Source organism: Chaetura pelagica, unplaced genomic scaffold (assembly GCF_000747805.2).
Source record: "Chaetura pelagica isolate M959 unplaced genomic scaffold, ChaPel_1.0 scaffold234, whole genome shotgun sequence".
Taxonomy (NCBI): Eukaryota; Metazoa; Chordata; class Aves; order Apodiformes; family Apodidae; genus Chaetura; species Chaetura pelagica.
The window spans coordinates 1,093,968-1,113,039 of record NW_009952967.1 but is presented as its reverse complement, the minus strand read 5'-3'; the positions used below and the strand labels follow the sequence as shown (position 1 = coordinate 1,113,039).

General features: G+C 42.9%; 2 protein-coding genes across 2 annotated transcripts in view; both read left to right on the top strand.

Moving 5' to 3' along the window:
• Positions 1–1,687: 1,687 nt before the first annotated feature.
• Positions 1,688–13,978, top strand: IFFO2 (intermediate filament family orphan 2). The gene is made up of 8 exons (XM_009995753.1): positions 1,688–1,742; positions 2,019–2,114; positions 4,298–4,438; positions 6,222–6,364; positions 9,238–9,358; positions 11,680–11,769; positions 12,419–12,549; positions 13,761–13,978. Exons 1-8 carry the CDS (start codon positions 1,707–1,709, stop codon positions 13,864–13,866), a joined length of 864 nt encoding a protein of 287 aa, XP_009994055.1. The 5' UTR covers positions 1,688–1,706; the 3' UTR covers positions 13,867–13,978.
• A 2,444-nt stretch (positions 13,979–16,422) lies between these two features.
• The window catches only part of ALDH4A1 (aldehyde dehydrogenase 4 family, member A1), an 18,286-nt gene continuing 15,636 nt past the window's right edge, over positions 16,423–19,072 (top strand). Inside the window, exon 1 of the mRNA XM_009995793.1 lies at positions 16,423–16,431. Within this exon, the coding sequence (XP_009994095.1) occupies positions 16,423–16,431 (9 nt within the window). The remainder of the gene's footprint in view (positions 16,432–19,072) is intronic.

The window sequence follows — 19,072 nt, the reverse complement described above, 5'->3', positions numbered from 1 at the left end:
TCATCCAAATGAGCAGTCTTAGTACTTATCTGTTCAGTCCAGTCAATTAATATGTTGATGTGCTTTCTATAATAAAATCCTCATTTCCCAGCACTACATTTGCAAGGAAAGTGCTCAGAGAAGCACCCTTGAACACAGGCTACACCCACAGACTGAATGGGTGGGAGAAAGGGAATCACAAACTGTAATTAAACCTATGAGCACAAGCATCATTATGTTTGAATTCATCATTGGATCAAGTGTAACAATATCTGGCAGTACTTCTTGTTAAGCACCAAAACCTTTTAAAGAGCAAAATAACTAGTATTTGATAACATTAACTCAAAAGCTAGGATTCCTGAAAACACCACCAATAAACATTAATTTGCATGGATGTGGTTTGAGTTTGGGGAGAGGGAGAAAGTAAAATGAATGCCACTCTTGGGTTGGGCAGTAGTGCCACACTGGAGTTGCTCAGTCCATGTTAGTAGCAGGAATTACACCCCTGGAAAAGAAACTGGATGCCACAGGATTAAAACCAACCCTGTGAACATTCTCTCCAAGCACCATCACAATAATTTCTGTTACCACTTCAACACCTTTTTATAGTCTAACTGAAAATGGCACACCATGGCCTCAGAAATCTATGAAATCAGAGCCTTGTTGAAAATGCAAGGTTAAAATCTGCCAATTTTCAAATGATCCTGATTTGAAAGCCGCAAAGAAACCTGGTGTTGGCTAGATGAGGGGATATTCCCACCGAGGCAGCTGATGTTCAGCCTGCACCTGATCACACCTCCCTGCATCCAAAGTGCAGGCTGAGTCCCACCTGGAAGGGAAGCCAGGGTGGCCCATTCCAGCAGGAAGGGACACAGGCAGCAGAGTGCCATGTCTGGTCCCTGTCCTCAGGCTCCACCAGAGGTACCTGAAGGAGTGACAGCTCAATGCAGCAGCCTCGAGGAGCCCAGTGCCAAGATGACATGTTGGCTGCATCTGCTCTTTCCTGCTATTGTGGTGCAGGAATATCTGACACAACAGGCTGTCAATTCTCCATTCTACAGCTGGGAGTTTGATTCATGCAGGAAGACTTGTGTATCTTTACTAGCAATGATTTCCTGCCAAGCAGAGGAAAATATTTAGGCTGAAAAATGCATTTGTTGTCAAATGTTTTAGCTCATATTTCCATATTATATTTGTTTTTTTGACTACTAATTTCCATTTCCACCTTATTTGCAACCAAGTGTTACATAGGAGAGCAGGAAGAGCACTGATTCCAGTGAAAGTGGCTTTAGAGGGGAGGGGAGATTAGGTTAGACATTAGGGGGAAATTCTTTGCTGTGAGGATGGTGAGACCCTGTCCCAGGTTGTCCCATCCCTGGCAGTGTTGAAGGGCAGGCTGGATGGAGCTTGGAGCAGCCTGGTCTGGTGGGAGGTGTCCCTGCCCATGCAGGGGGGTTGGAACTGGATGATCTTTAAGGTCCCTTCCAACCCAAACCAGTCTATGAGTCTATGATTTAGCTTTTATTCTCTTACAGGCTTGGTGTTACTGGTTTGAGGGTGTGCAAGTGAGGAGGACCATCTGCTTTGCATTTCAACTGTCATCATCCTACAGCTATCAGAAGACTTGTGATTTTTGGGGAAAAAGAAAAAAAACACACTTTTTTCCCTAGTTAACATTTTGCCTGCAAATGTTGCCTTTCAGATGGGAAGAGGAGCTGACAAGAAGAATGAGCCTGGAATCTATGGTAGAAACCTTGCGAGAGGTACGTTTAAATAGTACGTATTGAAAGGTACAGATTTCCTCTGCACCTTTTGTTATATTAGTCATCATTTAAATGTATCTTTTAATTAAAAAACTCTTCTAGCTTGAGCGGCCGACTGTGTTGCTGTATGTTAATGAGCAGTGTTAATGCTTGGAAGCTGAAGCAGGAAAGTGTTGAAGTTTGTGACCAAGTGAAATGTGGGGTGGTGCCTTGGGGTTGAGTGAGGAAGCAGATGTTGCTCTGCTGCCTCTTAGGTCTTTGTGCTCTCTCTTGCAGGAGGCACAGGAAGCAGAAGCTCTCCAGGAGGAGCTAAATGAAAAAATTGAGAGACTGAAAGCAGAACTTGTGGTCTTTAAGGGTCTGATGAGTGATGTAAGTACACTGGAGAGCTGAGTGGCCAACTCCCACTGCCTTTGTGAAATGTGTGTGTCGTGCAAATGGCTTCATTCATAGAGAGGTCCTGGTCTTAGTGAGTGCTGCTTTGTAGTTAGTTATGGCTGCCTTTATGATCTAATGCATCAGACAGATCACCCTCCCCCTGCTTCCTGTCTGGTCTGTGTAGAGATGCATTAACTTGCTGCTTAGCCCATAACCCAGACTCTTCCCTCCCTTCCCTGTTCTCCACAGCTCTCTGCAGCCATGGAAGGAAACACTGGAGAACTCACAGGTCAGGGTGAAGGGTTCATCACTGGGCAGCACCACGTACTGCTGACACGGGGCATTTTGCCGTGAATCATCCCAGAAAATAACATTCATAAATGTGTTTCCCACCTCCCTTGGTAAAACTCTGAAGAGATTAACCCAATATCACTGGTTCAGGGGCCTGGCATTGTTTCCAGTGCAGTTTCAACCTAATTAAAATAAATTAAAAGTAGTTATTTTCTAATGTCTTGTTAGATATTGACTTTCCTTCCAAGGTGGGGGATCTTTTAGACTATGACTGGAAAATTTTCCTACATTTAGACCTGCTGAGAGCATGTACTCATGCAGGTATCTAGAAGAATAAGCCAGGTGAACATAAAGTGCCTTCCTCTGGAAGACTGAAGTAGCTGGTGCCAGTTGTCTAATGAATATGTCCTATTATGCTTATTTATTCTGTAATTTTGTGTAGAACTGCTTCCTTCTGTCTTCACATAAGCTTGCAGAACCTGCTCCCTGATGTCAAAGACATTCTCTCAGGGCCACTGGATCTGTCCACGTGAAATTTGGCAATTAGCTGTGTCTTCTTTTGGTGTTTAATTGAGAACAGGCATGCTTGGTTAGAGGCAGTGTGAAAGGGAGAAGCTTGTCAGGGCTCCATCAGTGGGAGGGCTTTTTCACTGAGGAGGAAATGATCCTCAGAGTGTACAAAAAGGGTGGCAGGGAGTGCAAACATCCTCCTCAGCTGGAGAGAAAGGTGTGTTTTGGGCTTAGCAAGCTGGGGAAGAGAGAACTGATCCTAAGGAAAAAAGTGAGAAGGCTTGTTTGGAATCCCACTGTAAATATTTAGAGCAGAAAATGCAAAATATTGGCACATGATTCTTGCCTTCCTGCAGACAAGGAACCCTGGTACCTTTTCAGGTGGCATAACTGTGTTTTGAATGTATCAGTGTTTAAGGATTTCTTTTTCTCAGTGTGTTTGGAAAACAAAAACCTCTTAACTTGTTCAAAGACGGTTGACAGGGGCTGGAAAAGAACTCTGTCTTATACTTTAAATTAAAAAAAAAACCAACAAACTAGGAAAACCAACACCCAAATCCAAGGTTTTCATCTTGGAAAGGGGGTTTGGTATTTGAGAGAGCTCTGCCAAGTTTTTTTTTTTGCTTTTCTGGTCAAAGTGGAAGCATTGCCTAGCCATTGAAGTGGTACTTTCCAACAGAGTAAGTCTCATCTAGGCTGGAAAATATGCTTTTTGTGGAACAATATTTATTCCTAAGGAGCCAGCTGTCCTGTAGGAGCATCTCTTATAAATTATGTTTATAATTACTACCCAGAGTGAAGGAAGGCCCAATATTTTTCCTGTAGAATTTTGGCTTGGCTGTAAGCCAGGTTAATGCTAATGAGGAGTATTTGCTGTCTCCACAGTTTCCATGGATCTCTGTAGATCCAGTCTTCATGTTCATGGTATGGATAAAGTTGCTGACTAGCCTGGATTCTGTTCTAAGAGCAACGTCTCCTTGCAGACACAGGTTTTCTGTCTGAAACAGGGGAATTGTTGAATACTCTCCAGGTTTTAGATTTCATTCTCTTCAGCACGTGCTCGATGGGGGTTTTCTCCATTTTTAAAGCTTTATTGACCCATAAAAGCTTAAGGTTGCCACATCTAGCAGTGGTTTTGGGGTGGGTATAGTTTTTTTTTGGTGGCAAACCTGAGAGCTGAGATTTTAACAGAATCAGACAGGAATGTTAATTGTTAGCTGTCTAGTCTGTTTAGATCGTGTGTGCACTGCCTTCCCAGAGAACAAGTCGTATTGTTTAAGAATGGTGTGCTCTGGGGTTAGAGAGATACTGTGGGGTATCTCTTCTTTCCTGAACTGTATAATAATAGAAGATAATCACTACTGTCCTTCCTGCAGCCCATGACAGACCTGGACACAAAGATTCAAGAAAAGGCCATGAAGGTGGACATGGACATCTGTCGGCGCATCGATATCACAGCCAAGCTGTGCGATGTCGCGCAGCAGCGCAACTCGGAAGACGTTTCCAAGATATTCCAGGTGATTAGGCCATCCATTTTCCAGAGGGTAGGACAAGAGGGAGCAGTGTTGAGGAGTGTGGTCCAGCTTGTTTGCCTTTTCTTAGAATTTTCTCTGCGTAGACATGACTTTTTCTCACTCTTGAAGTGTAGCTCTCTCCTTCCAGAGCTGCTTTAGCGCTAAGAGCACAAAATTCAGAGCTCAAAAAAAGAAGGCTCAGGGTGACCTTTAAGACCTGCTGTTAGTCTGATGCTAGTCTACAGTGACTGCAGGGGAGAAAAAAAGCACAACAGGGTCTAGGTTTGTATAAATGGTTTCCTTATGCGTTCCCTTCACAAGAGAGAGGTTTTAAGCTTGTAGAACTGTGGTCTGAATGTTCTTTTTTCTGGGTCAAGCTCTGTGGCCAGAAATAACACTTCTGTGGTGTGAGCTATGACTGCTTTGTGAGACTAGAAGCTCCAGTTGCCTATTGTGGCTCCTTGGTCCTAGCAGGAAAGACATTTAATTTGCTCCAAAAGGAAGCAGTTACCATTCTGCATGGAGTAAACCAGTAAGTCCCAATGCAGTTGGCCTTCTGTGATAATTGCAATTTCAATTGTGATTAACCCAGCTTTCTTCTACTTGGATCTAAATATGTCTTGTTCAGTCTTTCAATAAGTCATGCTTTTCTCTGTATAGTGATGCTCTATCACATGCTAAATGCTGTACAAAAACACCATAAAAGATCCTTGTGGTCTCTACTGGTTGTGCTGGTTGAGTGGGTTGGATTTGATGATCTTCAGAAGTCCCTTTCAATCCCTAATATTCTGTGATTCTGTGCTCTATGGCTCTAGTGGAGTTACTTAAATGTTTGATGGGTTTTTTTTTCCTTAAGTATCCTGAAAGGTTCGAATCTCCTTACTGGAGACAATTATTTTTCTAGCACATTGAGCCAGTGCATTGTGCTAGTGGTTCCTTCTTGTGTTTGAGTAGAATTGCTGTGTCTTTCTGCTCAAAGGTAACTGCCAAGTGCACTTTGGGTCCAGCATGCAGTGGTTAAAATGATCAGCATGGAGAACAATGCTAAAAAGGGATGGCTTATATGCCAAGTAGAGGAAAATGACAGTAGGCTGGGAGTGGACTGTGTGTTTGTGACTCTGTTGGCACCATCTGTGAATATCTTTTATATTCACAGTCCTCAGATGAAGAAGTGAGATGAGAAGGGTCTCCCTTGAGTTCTCTGCACATCTATAAACTTGATTTCTTGGAGGCTGGCCAGGCATTCTTATGGTTCAGTTGACCCTTCTTCTGTCAGCCTGAAGGCTGGCAGTCTGCCCTGCTGGTGGGGTGGGAATGCCCCCAGAGTGAGGGCTGTCTAGAAAGGTTTCCTGTCTACTCTTCTCTGGTTGTTCAACACTGGGAGCAATTGCCTGTGGTGGTGGCAGGAGAGGGAGAGTTCTGTCATTGTCCTCAAGCCTGCTGCCTGGGCCCTCCTGCCAGCTTATGCTTCTACCCTGTATCATTCTAACCTCTGCATGTTCTCTGGTAGATGGTGGGCTGGTGTCAGTGAGCAGATGAAGTTCTGTAGGGCTGGCAGCCTGCAGCTTGCTTTGCTCTTTGCCGTTCTGAACAGCTTCCTTCTGCTCTGTGTTCACCACTCATTAACAGATCCAATTTCTGTCTTCAATACCAGCAATCCCTGGATTGCTTGAGGACTGCTGAATACTTCTAATCACTCCAACCTAATGGCTCTCCTTTATTTCTGCCCCTTGTGCCACAGCACCTCAGTTGAACCTTCTAGTTACTGCTCTTCTCTCCAATTAAGGTGACTTCCAAGAAGAAGGACCGCAAGCTCACCTCTGATGATGACCTCTCTGAGCAGGATGGAGACAATGGCAGGTTTTCTGATGATGAGGTCAGCTGCTCTTTGAACATCACAGATGAAATGAAGCGAATGTTTAATCAGCTGTGAGTATCCTGGACAGACTGGGGAAATCTTACTCCAAAATGCAGCCTTAGTCCCAGAACTTAATACTTGAGTTATTTCTCTATCCTTTCAGAGAGGGTGGTGAGAGCCTGGCCCGGGTTGCCCAGGGAAGCTGTGGCTGCCCCATCCCTGGCAGTGTTGAAGGGCAGGTTGGATGGGGCTTGGAGCAGCCTGGGCTGGTGGGAGGTGTCCCTGCCCATGCAGGGGGTTGGATCTAGATGGTCTTTAAGGTGCCTTCCCACGCAAAACATTCCATGATTCTGTGATTATTTTTCCCACTTGGTGCTCACCAAGAGTTGAACCTGAGCTGCCAGGTTGGTGCATACTTGAAGGTTTTCTGGAAGTTCAAATAAAATTAAAATGATTTTTGTTCCTCCCGTAAGTAAGGGAAACTATAGAGAGTATAAACATAGTGAAACTAGATGTTTTTATGCTGTTGTAACAGTAGCAAAAGTAAAGCATGTTACAGAGTATAAAACTCTACTGTTCTGTATGTTTTGTTGAATTTTGATTTGTAGAGATTTGGAAAGAACCTTGCTGCTGCTTGGGCTGGGTAGACTTTGGCAACATCACTGAAAGCTCAGGTCAAAGTGGATACAGTCTATTTTACCTACTAAGAAGAAAAATGAACTGTAGCCCAGCCTAAGCCTGGACACTTTTAGAGTGTTTAGCATGATTTTTCAGTTGAGCTGTAGGCAAATGGTAGTGGTGGATGTGTCTGGAAGCTCAGATGTAGCAGTGGACAACAGTTTATAGATTTCAGGAGTGTTGGTGTTCAGTTCAGGAGCCTTGCTGCAAGTTCTCATCTCCCAGACTGGAAGAACTGGAATTTATTTTTCCCTAAAGCTCTACCCCAGATTGCAGTGTTAGGAAGCTGTGGAGGCTGAGAGGAGACTCTGCACTTTGGTGCTACGCAAAACAGTTCAGGAAGCCCATTGGCCACGTCTCTCCTTTCCCTCCTGTTCTGGAAGTGATGGGGATGGCCACAGCCTGGTGACACTTCTGTTTTCTCTCACCAGAGAAAAGCTCCAGCAGCCACCCTAGCTCTGACTTTCCTGCTGTTTGAATATGGGTGTATTCTGCCAACTTCTGCAGAGAGTGCAGAGGGAAAAAGTCCCCAGTACTTTCCCACCCAATGTAGGACAGTATGTAATACACATGAGTACACAAGAAATTCCCCAAGGAGCACTGGCTCCTCTTCTGTGCTCAGCTGCTGCCAAAAGTTCTGTTTTCAGGGTGTATTGCTTGCTTTCCTCCTCAATTTTATATGTTTTCTGCAGAAGTTAGAGGTTTCTTCTCTTGGGACTCTTGGTTTAGATTTCTTTAGGCCTTGATTAATATTCAGTGTAATAAATACAAGGTGTGTTTTGTTTTTTTTTATTTCTCCACTGCTAGAATTCCATGTGACAGCAGATGGTGTGTGGAAACTTTGGAAAAGCAAGAGGTTAAAATTTAGCTGTTAGGTTGGGAATGCATTTAGATTTTCTTTTTGTTCTTAAACCTGTTGTGTGATACCCAGTTTTTATTGGTGCTGCTGCTGAAATTCTTACCTCCTGGTCCTATTACATCTGGCACAAAGTGCTGTAGGAATGTTGTTCAAATATGTTCAAATTGGGTTCATCTAGAGCAATGTTTGTGGCTATTGGAGATGTGCATTTCTAAGGATGTCTGAGTTTGGGGGCTTTGTGAAGTAGAAAATCAAAACTTACAAATAGTTTGCTTCATTAACAGCAAGTGAAAGCAATTTCCATTTTCTCTGTAATAAACTTCATCTTTAAGTGTCTGGTAATACAAATTCAAAATGCAGTTGGCTTTGAACAGGGTGTATGTCTGAAGAAAGCAGCAGTCAGGCCTTGGGAGCCTTTCTACTCCCTGACAAGGGCAGCTTTTAGAAAAATAAACTGATTTGAAGAAACTGAATTGCAAGAGGCACAATCATGTATCTCCAAGTTTATTGTTGGATTTGTTGGGGGTTTTTAAATTATTTTTTAAAGTTGTGCTCAGCACAGACAAATAGCCTGTCTCTTTTGCCAAGCTCTCCAGCCTCCTGAAGACACTGGGACTCAGCTTCCAGAGATGTTATCTGCTTAAAAGGAAGTGAACTAAAGTAACAAAAATGCATCAGGCTGCTGGTGGGAGCAGTTTCAGCTTTTTGTCAGGCCTCCTGAAGCAGGACAAGAAACAGCTACTTGTGTTTCACTCTGCTGCTGTTCAAATCCCAAGGGACTCAAGTGCCTTTTGAAACTTTCCTTTATTGCACAACTGACCAAACAACGGTGTTAAAGTCCACTCTTTGCCACTGTTTGTTCTCAGTCTGAAGTGGCTGTAGTAGTATCTTTGTTTTGAGGCAACAATAAGTATTTCTGCTCACCTGCACATCATTCTGGAGCTCAGTTTTTTCAGAGTTTTTGAAAATCGTGGGTTTAAGTGCTGCAGGGAAAAGGTTGGCTGAGCTTCAACATGCAAATCAACAGGGCTGTTTCTTGTAAAATTCCTCAAACAGTGTTTGGATTCCTTTTCCCACGAATAAAAAGAACTGTTTAAAACATTTTTGTGGTTTTGCAAACAGGGGAAACTAATGTGCAGCACCATCTGGAGGACAGAGCTAGGACTGTGTCCTGTGCCTGGGAATTCTAACAAGGATCTTTTTATTCTGCTTTGGGGTGGCAAAGAGCCCAGCAGCGAAGGACTTGGACAGGGGGAAAGGCTGTTTGTAAAAGCTGTGAGGACTTTCAGCTGCTGCATTCAGCTCTAACAGCCCCCTTTTTATTTTTTTTCCTAGAAGATTAATTGGAGAAGTGAGGGAGTGGAGCTGGAGTGGTTCTCCCTAATGCTTATTCTGTTATCTTCACAGTCGTGAGACGTTTGATTTTGATGATGACTGTGATAGTTTAACATGGGAGGAGAATGAGGAAACGTTGCTTCTTTGGGAAGACTTCACGAACTGCAATCCTTCCATTGACCTCCAAGGAGAGGTGAGTTTATTTCAGTTGTTTTTTCAAACTACTCTCTGCAGAAACTGTATCCCCCAACTGCTCTTTTAGCCACTTGAGCCTTTGGATATTTGACTGGTGATCTAGTTCGCCATGCAAACTTGCTTTGATTTTAAAATACTTTTAGGACATTCTCTCTCTGGTTGCTTTTCGGTCTGTACAATCAGTTTATTTGCCAAACTTCATTTCTTCTATTCCTTCAAGTGGAGTACTTAAAAGAACCGAGTGAGTGTCAAAAGATTCAAGGCATGTAACTGTTAGAGGACCATCACACAATCTGTCACCCTAAGCAGTCGTTTATCTAAAGCCCTGGATCTTCCACACAGCCTCTCACTTTCTCTCTAGATTATCATTCACACTTTGTCAAAATAGTACCTCATATTGCACAATTCTCCTAGTAGAGAGAAAAAATGTACTTAGTATGGTCTGTAGAAGATGTTTAAGTACAGAGCTGGATTCATGGCAAGCTTGAGAGCTGATGGGGAAAGGACTTTTAACAAGGGCTTGTAGCGAGAGGACAAGGGGGAATGGATTAAAATTGGAGGAGGAGATTTAGGTTGGACATGAGGAGGGAATTGTTTGCTGTGAGGGTGGTGAGAGCCTGGCCCAGGTTGCCCAGGGAAGCTGTGGCTGCCCCATCCCTGGCAGTGTTGAAGGGCAGATTGGATGGGGCTTGGAGCAGCCTGGGCTGGTGGGAGGTGTCCCTGCCTCATGCAGGAGGTTTGAACTGGATCAACTTTAAGGTCCCTCTGACCCAGCCCATTCCATGATTCTATTATTTCAATCCTTAAGATCCCAGGCCAAGTAAGCTAGTGGCTGCATGCTGCCTCATCCAGTGACCCCCGAGCCTTTTTAAACATGCCTAAAGGGAGGCTGAACTGGCAAGGGCTGCCTTTGTGGGCAATCTGAAACGTGACACTGTTATTTCATTACTGAGGAGCTCAGCAGTAGGTAAGAGATCACCCTGCCTCCTTCCATCACTGCTGTAGTGAAAAGATGCTGAGGCAGCAGTCTCCTGAGCATGGTCTTGTGTTGACTGGCAGGGGTGTGTTCATTTCCATCTTCCCATTTGTGTATCATCTGGCATATGCTGGAACTGCAGAGATTACTCAGAAGTGCTAGGGCTGCAGAAAGCAGCAGACTGAGCTACATGTCTGCAGTGGAGCAGGGAGAGTGGCAGAGTGATAATGTGCTGTGGTTGTGTGCTGGAATTAGTGACAGGTTGATTTGCATACACCCCTGTGTGCATGTCTAAGCACAGGAACAGAGCCCAACTCAGACCTACCCTGCGAAAACTCAGAAGGTTTTAAGAAGCTTAAATCCTTCTAAATGAAAATTATACAAGGAGAGGGTAGATTTGTCTTGTAGATGGAGATTCAGAAGAAAGACTGCTCAGTCTGTGCCTGGTCTTTAACATAGTGCTTTACGTGCCTGAATCTTCCTTCCACAGGCTTTATTCCTTTCAAGTTCTTAGGCACTGCCCTAGCCACCTTCTTTTATGACCTTCCTCCTTAAAGCTCTTCTGCATATAAAAGGATAAGTGAAATGATTCTTGTAACTGTAGCCTGGTTAGCCCATACCAGGTATGATTCTGATAAAGCTGCCACAGATGTACCCAAAGGATTGCAGCATAATTAATGCTCATCATTGCAGTTGCATTAAATTGATGATAATTCTTCTTCAGGAAAAGGGAGGTAGGTAATAACATGACAGAGAGAACAATGACATTGTTTTAGTCTCTTTGGGACAGCGTGAAATTAGTGCTGTGTCTTTTGTAGCCCAGACTGTGCTGTCAATCCAAAGCAATGATGAGACAGGTTGTTAGGTGTGATATTTTTATCAGGAGTGTGCTGGAGTGAGCTTGCTCTATCTAGCAGTTAGGGAAAGAATTTAAATAAGAAACACTGTGTGCAGAGCATGTGTGTGAGGTGCTAAAGGCTGGAAAGGCTGGAGACTTAATATGTCATGGGAAAATAAGAATTCCAGTGCAAAGCTTAAGTAGTGGTGTGGTAAGTGCAAGGAATATTTGTGTTTAATTGCTGGAGCCCTGGTCTGTAGGTTCCCTGATCAGAGATTTTGTGTGCACAAAACCATGGTCCTAGTACAGAAACATGTTTCCTGGTATAAAAGTTTTAAGAAGCAGAATATTACTTGTCTGTGTTAAAATGTTTTTTAAAAAACACCTTTGAATGAAAGAGCATAACAACCTGCATTTCTGAGATGGGCTAAATAAGAAAAACTTCAGCCTGCTTCTGAATTCCTTGTTAGTTTCTTGCTAATTCTTTGTGTCCTTTCCCTTGCAGGAAGAAAACCTGGGAAACTTGATCCATGAAACAGAGTCTTTCTTTAAAACAAGAGACAAGGAATATCAAGAAACAATAGGGCAGATAGAGGTAAGGAAGTTGGTCATGACAATATGAATTGTTTCTAGTGGCTAAAACACTTGTGGTGTTCTGGTCCAGTCCACCCACAGATAAAAGGTGGAATGTCTCTATATCTAAGAAATCAAAGGTGTTTTCCTTTGTTTTTTTTTTCTAAATACCATTTGCTGTCAGCCCTGTTGTTAAGTAAGCATAGATCTGTAGCTGGTCGAGAGAGAAACTACAGAACGAAAGGGGGAAAAAATGCACCATTATTTTTTCCCCTATTTGTCCTGTGTTTCCACCATCACACTGGGAAATACTTTGACAAAAGGTGGCCTCGGAGGTTGCCAGACACAACAGCTGTAGTGTCTCAAAGTCTTTGCCCTGCCTAGAATATCCCTTCACTCATTACTGCATGTCGACAAACAAGGTGCCAAGCAGCAGAAAAAACACTTCAGTCCTGTTTAAAACCCGTGTTGAGCTTTGACTAAAATACACTTCCTAACCTGATAAACCTTTGGCAATGCACAACACTGAGGTCAAGCATGTATTGTGCAGGTGTTTTGGTCTGGCTCTGGGCAGCACTTTAGCATCCCCAGCTGTATGTAAAGTGGAGTGAAGCTGGGAGGCCCTGCTAGCAACTCTCCTTAGGCTGATTATTTTTCCTTCTTTCTTCCAGCTGGAATTGGCCACGGCCAAGAGTGACATGAATCGTCACCTTCATGAATACATGGAAATGTGTAGCATGAAAAGGGGCCTGGATGTCCAGATGGAAACCTGTCGTAGGCTCATCAAAGGCTCTGCTGACAGGTAGTAAAGTCTTACCCACTCAACCTGTGTGCCTCAAGAATTAATTTTTCCTGCCAAGTTGTTTTAAAGGCAATAGTATTTTGTCCTGGAGCTTTGTCCTTTCCATCATCTCATTTTGTTCAGGGTCAGGGATCAGTCTTAAAAGGAACACTGTTAACAGGGTGTAATTTCTACAAAGTAACACTTGGAAGGATTCAACGCTTGTTGGTAAAAACAAAAGTTGTAATATGAATGAACCAAACCTCTCTTGTAACTTGGAGAGGTACTACGGAACTCCTAAACAAATCCCACAGTTAAATCTTGACTTAAATGAAGAACTTGAGTTTTAATCTACTCATGCTTTAATAACCCATTTATATTGATCCTGTTCATCTATTTGAGCCTTTGAAACTCAGATAATAGACTCTTAAAAGGCTACATAAATTGGTACAAACAGTAATAAAACTTAGAGATAAGCTGAAGTCTGAAGGCTCCAGGGAGACCTTAGAGCACCTTCCAGTGCCTGAAGGGGCTCCAGGAAAGCTGGGGAGGGACTTGGGACAAGGGCAGGGAGGGATGGGATGAGGGGGAATGGATTACAACTGGGAGAGGGAGATTGAGGTTGGACATGAGGAGGAAATTCTTTGCTGTGAGGGTGGTGAGAGCCTGGCCCAGGTTGCCCAGGGAAGCTGTGGCTGCCCCATCCCTGGCAGTGTTGAAGGGCAGGTTGGATGGGGCTTGGAGCAGCCTGGGCTGGTGGGAGGTGTCCCTGCCCATGCAGGGGGGTTGGAACTGGATGATCTTGAAGGTCCCTTCCAACCCAAAGCATTCCATGATTTTACTGTGGGGTGGTGTTTCTTGACTCTTGCTCACCCACCATGCACATCGTCTCTTAAAAGAACAAAAGACAAACTATTTTTTGAGTCTTCAAGACTGTCCATATTATGGATGGTGTCTCTGTAGGATGTTAATTTGGCTTAATTTCCATTTCCCCATCCATACACCCCCAGGGCATTTGGGGCAGGAGATGCCAGGGGTGGGGTGGCACAGGATGCTGAAGTGCACTGCAGATATTTACAGTAAACCCAAAGTTTAATCTTAATAAAGGATATTTTAAATTGTTGTGGCAAGTGAAAGTGACCATTTTCTTTAAAGATTCCTCTTTAATTTTATTTTTCTCATTCTGTCATTGGTGGGGTTTTTTCTCAACCTCTCTCTGCATTTTTCTACAGAAATTCTCCATCTCCCAGCTCTGTAGCCAGCAGTGACTCAGGAAACACAGATGAAATTCAGGATGAGTTGGACAGAGAGACGGATGTGGAGCCCATGGTCAGCTGATACAAATTTGGAGCATTCCAGTAAAAAGGGAAGATAGAAGAAAAGATTAAAAACCAACAGACTGATGAGGGGAAGACAAAAAAAAAAGAAAGAAGACTTGTAAGCCCTTGCATAGGGTTTCTGAGGATTCATTCCTACACGCATCCCCACCCAAGGATTGGTGCTGTAAATTTCTATTGTTATACAAATCAGAAACGCAGAGTCCTGTAAGAAAACACGGGGTTTTAATTGTGCCTTTGCCCCAAGCTGAGCCACTTTGAGCTCCAGTGGAATATTAATAGCAGGTGTTTTTATAAAAAATAATATTAAAAAAAATAATAATCTGGTAGCAGCAGAGAATGGTGCTGCAAAGGCTCTGGGTGTTCCAGTGAGCTCATGGTTTTCTTGAACTGATTGGCAAAAGGAACACTGGCAAAATGAGAAGAAAACTCAAGACAATTATGGTGCAATTACACAAAAAAGAATGCCTCCAAATCGAACTGTAAGCATTTAAAAATAAGAGTGGGTTTAGAGGCAGCTTTTAGGATGAAGCAGACAATATTCAAAGGAATCTCTTCATTCCATCGTTCTGGGTGAAGGAGCCTTTGAGATCTGTTCAGGCTTGCTGCTGGACTCCAGAAGCAGCTGGTCTCAGCTGGGTGGCAAAGCAGGTGGGCAAGGGAGGGCTCATGGGGTGGGACTATCACTGACAAACTACTATGCAAAAACAAAAAAAAAAGCTGGCCTTATTTATATGGAATGTTTGGTCCCTGCTGGGCTACAGTTACCCCTTGGGGAAAGGAAAGCTAAACCCACATTTGCACATGTTAGTTTTCTGTAGAGCTTCTTTTGGGGAGGAATGTGCTGTTAAAAGGCCTTTGTTTTCAGGGGTTGGATTGAGAGGGGAATCAGCCCTTCAGTTCCTGTGTTGTTTTGTGTTCTCTTTTATCAGGATTATTTTAATATTTTTTTTTTTTAAACCATAGTGTTTGCAGATTTTTACTTTGCTGCCAGGGAGAGAACTCAATTTTATGCTGCTTTTGTGATGTTTAGAGTGGGATAGATGAAGCATCAGGATAAACTGACATAGATGTAAGGCTTGAGACATGACACTGGGAGAGTTCCAAGACCACTGTTCTTCAGTAAAGCTGAACACCCAAAAAATACTGTAATTAGGGTGTAGTAAAATTAACCTCAAACTACTGCTGCCATAGAATTAGGGAGGAACAGCCACCTACTTTCTCTGTGAGAAGGTGAGAAGACCTGGGCTTTGTCAATCTTTCTGTATTTTTACACAGGAGAAGGCAGCACCAACAGTCAGATCCCTTGGTGGTATTTGAGGAAACTCTGACATCATCAAGCTGTTTGTGGTTATTAATGGGAATTGTAGCACCTCAGCCAGGTAGAAACAGGGTATAAACCTCAGCCAATAATTTCTTGTTTGTTTTTTAGACTAAGATTGAAAGTGTAGCTTACACTGCCTAAAGGTAACTGTGTAGTTAAGCAGTAGTTGCAAGACTTGGAGTAAATACCAAATGTATTTGTTTTCCTGCCAGGAAGCTTAGAAACTGCTGTGCAGGAGCAGTGCTAGGACTGGACAGGGAAATACCAGATTTAAGCACCCTCTCAGTGTTATGTGAAGGTAAGCTGGCCAATTTTTTTAGCTTCCTGAGTATTGTTTCCAAGCCTTTCTTCTGTATTGATCTGAAGCAGCAGGGTTGCAGTGTAAGCAGATAGCCAGGATAGATCAGTCTTGTTTTCTTCCAAAAAGAGGATCTCAGTGGACTTCTGCTCACACTGTGGGTGCAGTAATGTCTTCTCAATGTGAGTCTCCTGGAGTTGCATTGCTGTTCAGATCCATCTCCTGCTTGGACACAATGGTGCTTTTTGGCCATGTGAATCAAATGGGCTCCCTGTGTTCTTCAAAGAGGGGGGGAATACTGGGATGATCCATTGGATCCACAGTCTGGAAGGCAATCCACAACTGATGGTTTCCTCTCCATCCAAGAAAACAGATCCTTGTGGTTTCCTTCCTGATGTAAATAGTGCAGTTATTCATAGAGTAGCTAGCAACTACTTGGTTCCTGTGGTGTGAGGCACGGGCTTAGTCAAAGCTAAATAACTTTTATCTGGAAAAGAAACCTTATTGCAAAGTGTTCATTCCTATTATTCCTTAGGTGGCCAAAGTGGTAAATGTCATGTTCACTAGGGCTGCAAGTTGGGGTGCGGGGCAAGAGATATATTTTTTATGAGGGGGCTGGGACTGCATGTTTTCAATAAATAGTCTTAAGGTTTTCAAGCCTGGATGAATTTCAGCTGCTAATTAATACATAGTTTCTCAGGAGGCTGAGAAACAATCTGCCAAAGCTGAATATCTGTATGCTTTAGTGACTTTGGAGCAGGAACTGTGAAGCAATCTTCTTGCACACAGTGGATCAGCTCTCCTCAGTTCTGAAATGCTCTTTGGTACTGGAGAAAAGGAGCCATTTTAATGTCTGTCCGGCTCAGCTGCTGGGTTCTTTTTCTGGAAAACTCAGTGTCCTAGTAGGAAAGAGGCTGGGTGTTGTTGAAGCTGGTATGTTGAGGGTAGGAAAGAGTATCCTCAGGTTTAACAGAGCCAAGTGAGGAAGCAGCAATTAATCTGTCAGAACAAGCTGTAACCCACAGTTTATCTCCTAGCCAGAGCTCTGAGGAGCATCGGTACCAGGGTTGCATTTGGTGGTGAAGTGTAAGGGATGTGGGTCTATAGTAGAGGGTAGAGAAATAATGTGTATGGTGGTGATGTGTATGCCAGTAAATGACCACGGTTGTTGGTGGCTATTTCTTATATCCATATATAATCCATTTGTAAAGAAGAAGAGGTGTTTTCATACTTGGGATTGGGGTTTATTTTCATTTAAGGCTGTATAGGACTCGGTGGATTGACCTCTTGGGAGATACCAGGGTTGGTCCTTGGTGGTTTCTGGGTCTTGGTGGTCCTGGCAGGTCTTTGGTTTAGTTCCAGGCCATGCTGCTGATGTAGCTGACAGTGGTCCTGTCCTGTTGCATTGAACCACTCTGGAGAAACCAGATCAAAAGCTTACCAGAAAAAAAAACACATGATGAAAATGCTGGAAATTATTTTGATGACCTCTTTCTTTTTCCTTTGTAAAGCTGTAAATACTTTGTTTTTGTTTTCTATTCTTAACGTGGTGTCATATTGACACTTTTTTAGACCTACAATCAGAAAATTCTCCTCGTTGTTTCTCATTTTTTTAAAGGGGATTTCAAGGAAGCAAATTTCTTTTTGCTTGTTTGCTGTGTAATAATAGATCAAATTCCTAAAATGGGTTTGTAAAAAAACAAACAACAAACAAACACAACATGTTTTCAGTAAACAAATGGCAGTTGCTTTTGTGAATGCATGTTCAAAAATGCCCAAAGAATAATGTGATACAAACATTTGGTTTTTTCAGAGACTTAGTAATTATCATATTAGTTCACATGAGGAAAAAAGAAAATTATTTAAAAAAATAAATGTGTTGGGGGAGGGGAAATTTAATGAGACTCATCTAAACTAAATGTGTAATTATTTATAAAAAAAACCCACATGGTAGATATTCTATTTTTATGAGAGATTTTTAAAGTGCAAACAGAATTCTGTTAAATGCAATGATTCTCTGGTAAAGTATCCTCTGCCCTGATGGGATTCTAAACCCTCAAGGTGGAGCACCCATCGATTGCTTGGAGCCAGAGGGAAAGCAGAACACATTAACAGCTTTTCTGCAACTGCAGAATTACTGCGGGGTATTTTTTTCTTCTCCCTGATGGTGAGGAATTCTGCTGGAGAGGGTTGAGGACCTCTGTTTGCTCTCCTAAATTCCAGGGGGGAATTGCAGCACAGTAGTTAAAAATCTACCCCAGAGTGGTTGGAATATATTTCCTACACCAGTATAAATTGGAATTAAATTGATAAAACAAACTAATAGATCAGATTTGTGCCTGAATATAGATCTGAAGCTGCTAATAGGAGGTTTTATTGTGTTCAATTTTTTTGCCTAACCATTCCTGCCAGCAAAAATACAGGTTGGGTCTTGGGTCCAAGGCTGGCTGAGGGAAAGGCCCCGTGTTCAGCGGGTGCTCTTGCCACAGCGCTGCCCTCTCCTTCAGGCAGCAATTTCCTCATGTTTCCTTTGGCTCTGGAAAAAGGAGAAAGAATGTTTGTGTTGGAGTGTGCCAGGAAGGGAATTGCAGTACTGGGAGGTCTGTGTTTTCACCTTTAAGAGTGTTTCATTTTAGAGCTGAGCATTTTAAAGCACGATTTCTCACCGCAAAATGATCTGTGCTTCCGCGGTGGTGTCATCCCCTCAGGAGGGTTTTCCACGTGTTGCTTCAGGACTTCTGGGTTTTTTAAACTCTTTTGCACGGGTCCAGGGCTTGGAAACACGCAGGTTTTCAAAAGCTTTGCCTTCAGTGTTAAGTCACTTGGTTCTTTTTTTTTTTTTTTTTTTTTAAGCTTTTAGCAGAATTTCACTTCTGTCAGTTTTGAGTTTTAATAGAGAAATTGTCAATCAAAGCAACACAATATCCTGGTGTTAACTCTGGTTTTAGAGCTGAGCTAGAAACACTACCTGCCAAATTCTTAATTCAGTCCCTTGCCAGCTTATTTCTGGAGAGGGGAAGACTGAAGACTTGAACCCAAGTCTTTGGCAGAGCAGTGAAGAAACACTTGATTATTCCTTTTTGTCTGTTTTTTGTGTGTAATTCAGTGTCTTAAGACTCTTCCGCATTTGCGGGAGCCTTTCAGAGCTTCTCTTTTGAAGAAGCAACAAGTTGTGTTTCAGAAGTGGGTGTCTGATGCTTCCAGAAATCCCAATTCCCTCCTCATTTGAGGCACTCCCAACAGTGAAGCAAAGGTGGTGCTCATAGGTCTGGCTGGCTCCATCTTTGGAGGAAATAATGATGTTTAATGCTTCAAATAACCCCTGGGGTGGTTTCAGACCTGTGTCATTCCATGGAGAGCACCTTGCTACCAACACCTGTGGATTGTGGGCTGCCCAAATGGCCCAGATTTCATGTGAAATCCTTAAATTTTATTTTATTTTTTTGTTTTATTGAGAGGGATGAGGATGGTGAAAAGTTTGGTCACTAGACACAATTCTTGTGTAATGTGGTTTCACCACACATGCTTCAGTCCTTCAGACACCTTACCTGTGGCTAAAGTACCTAGCTGAGTTCTGCCAAAAAT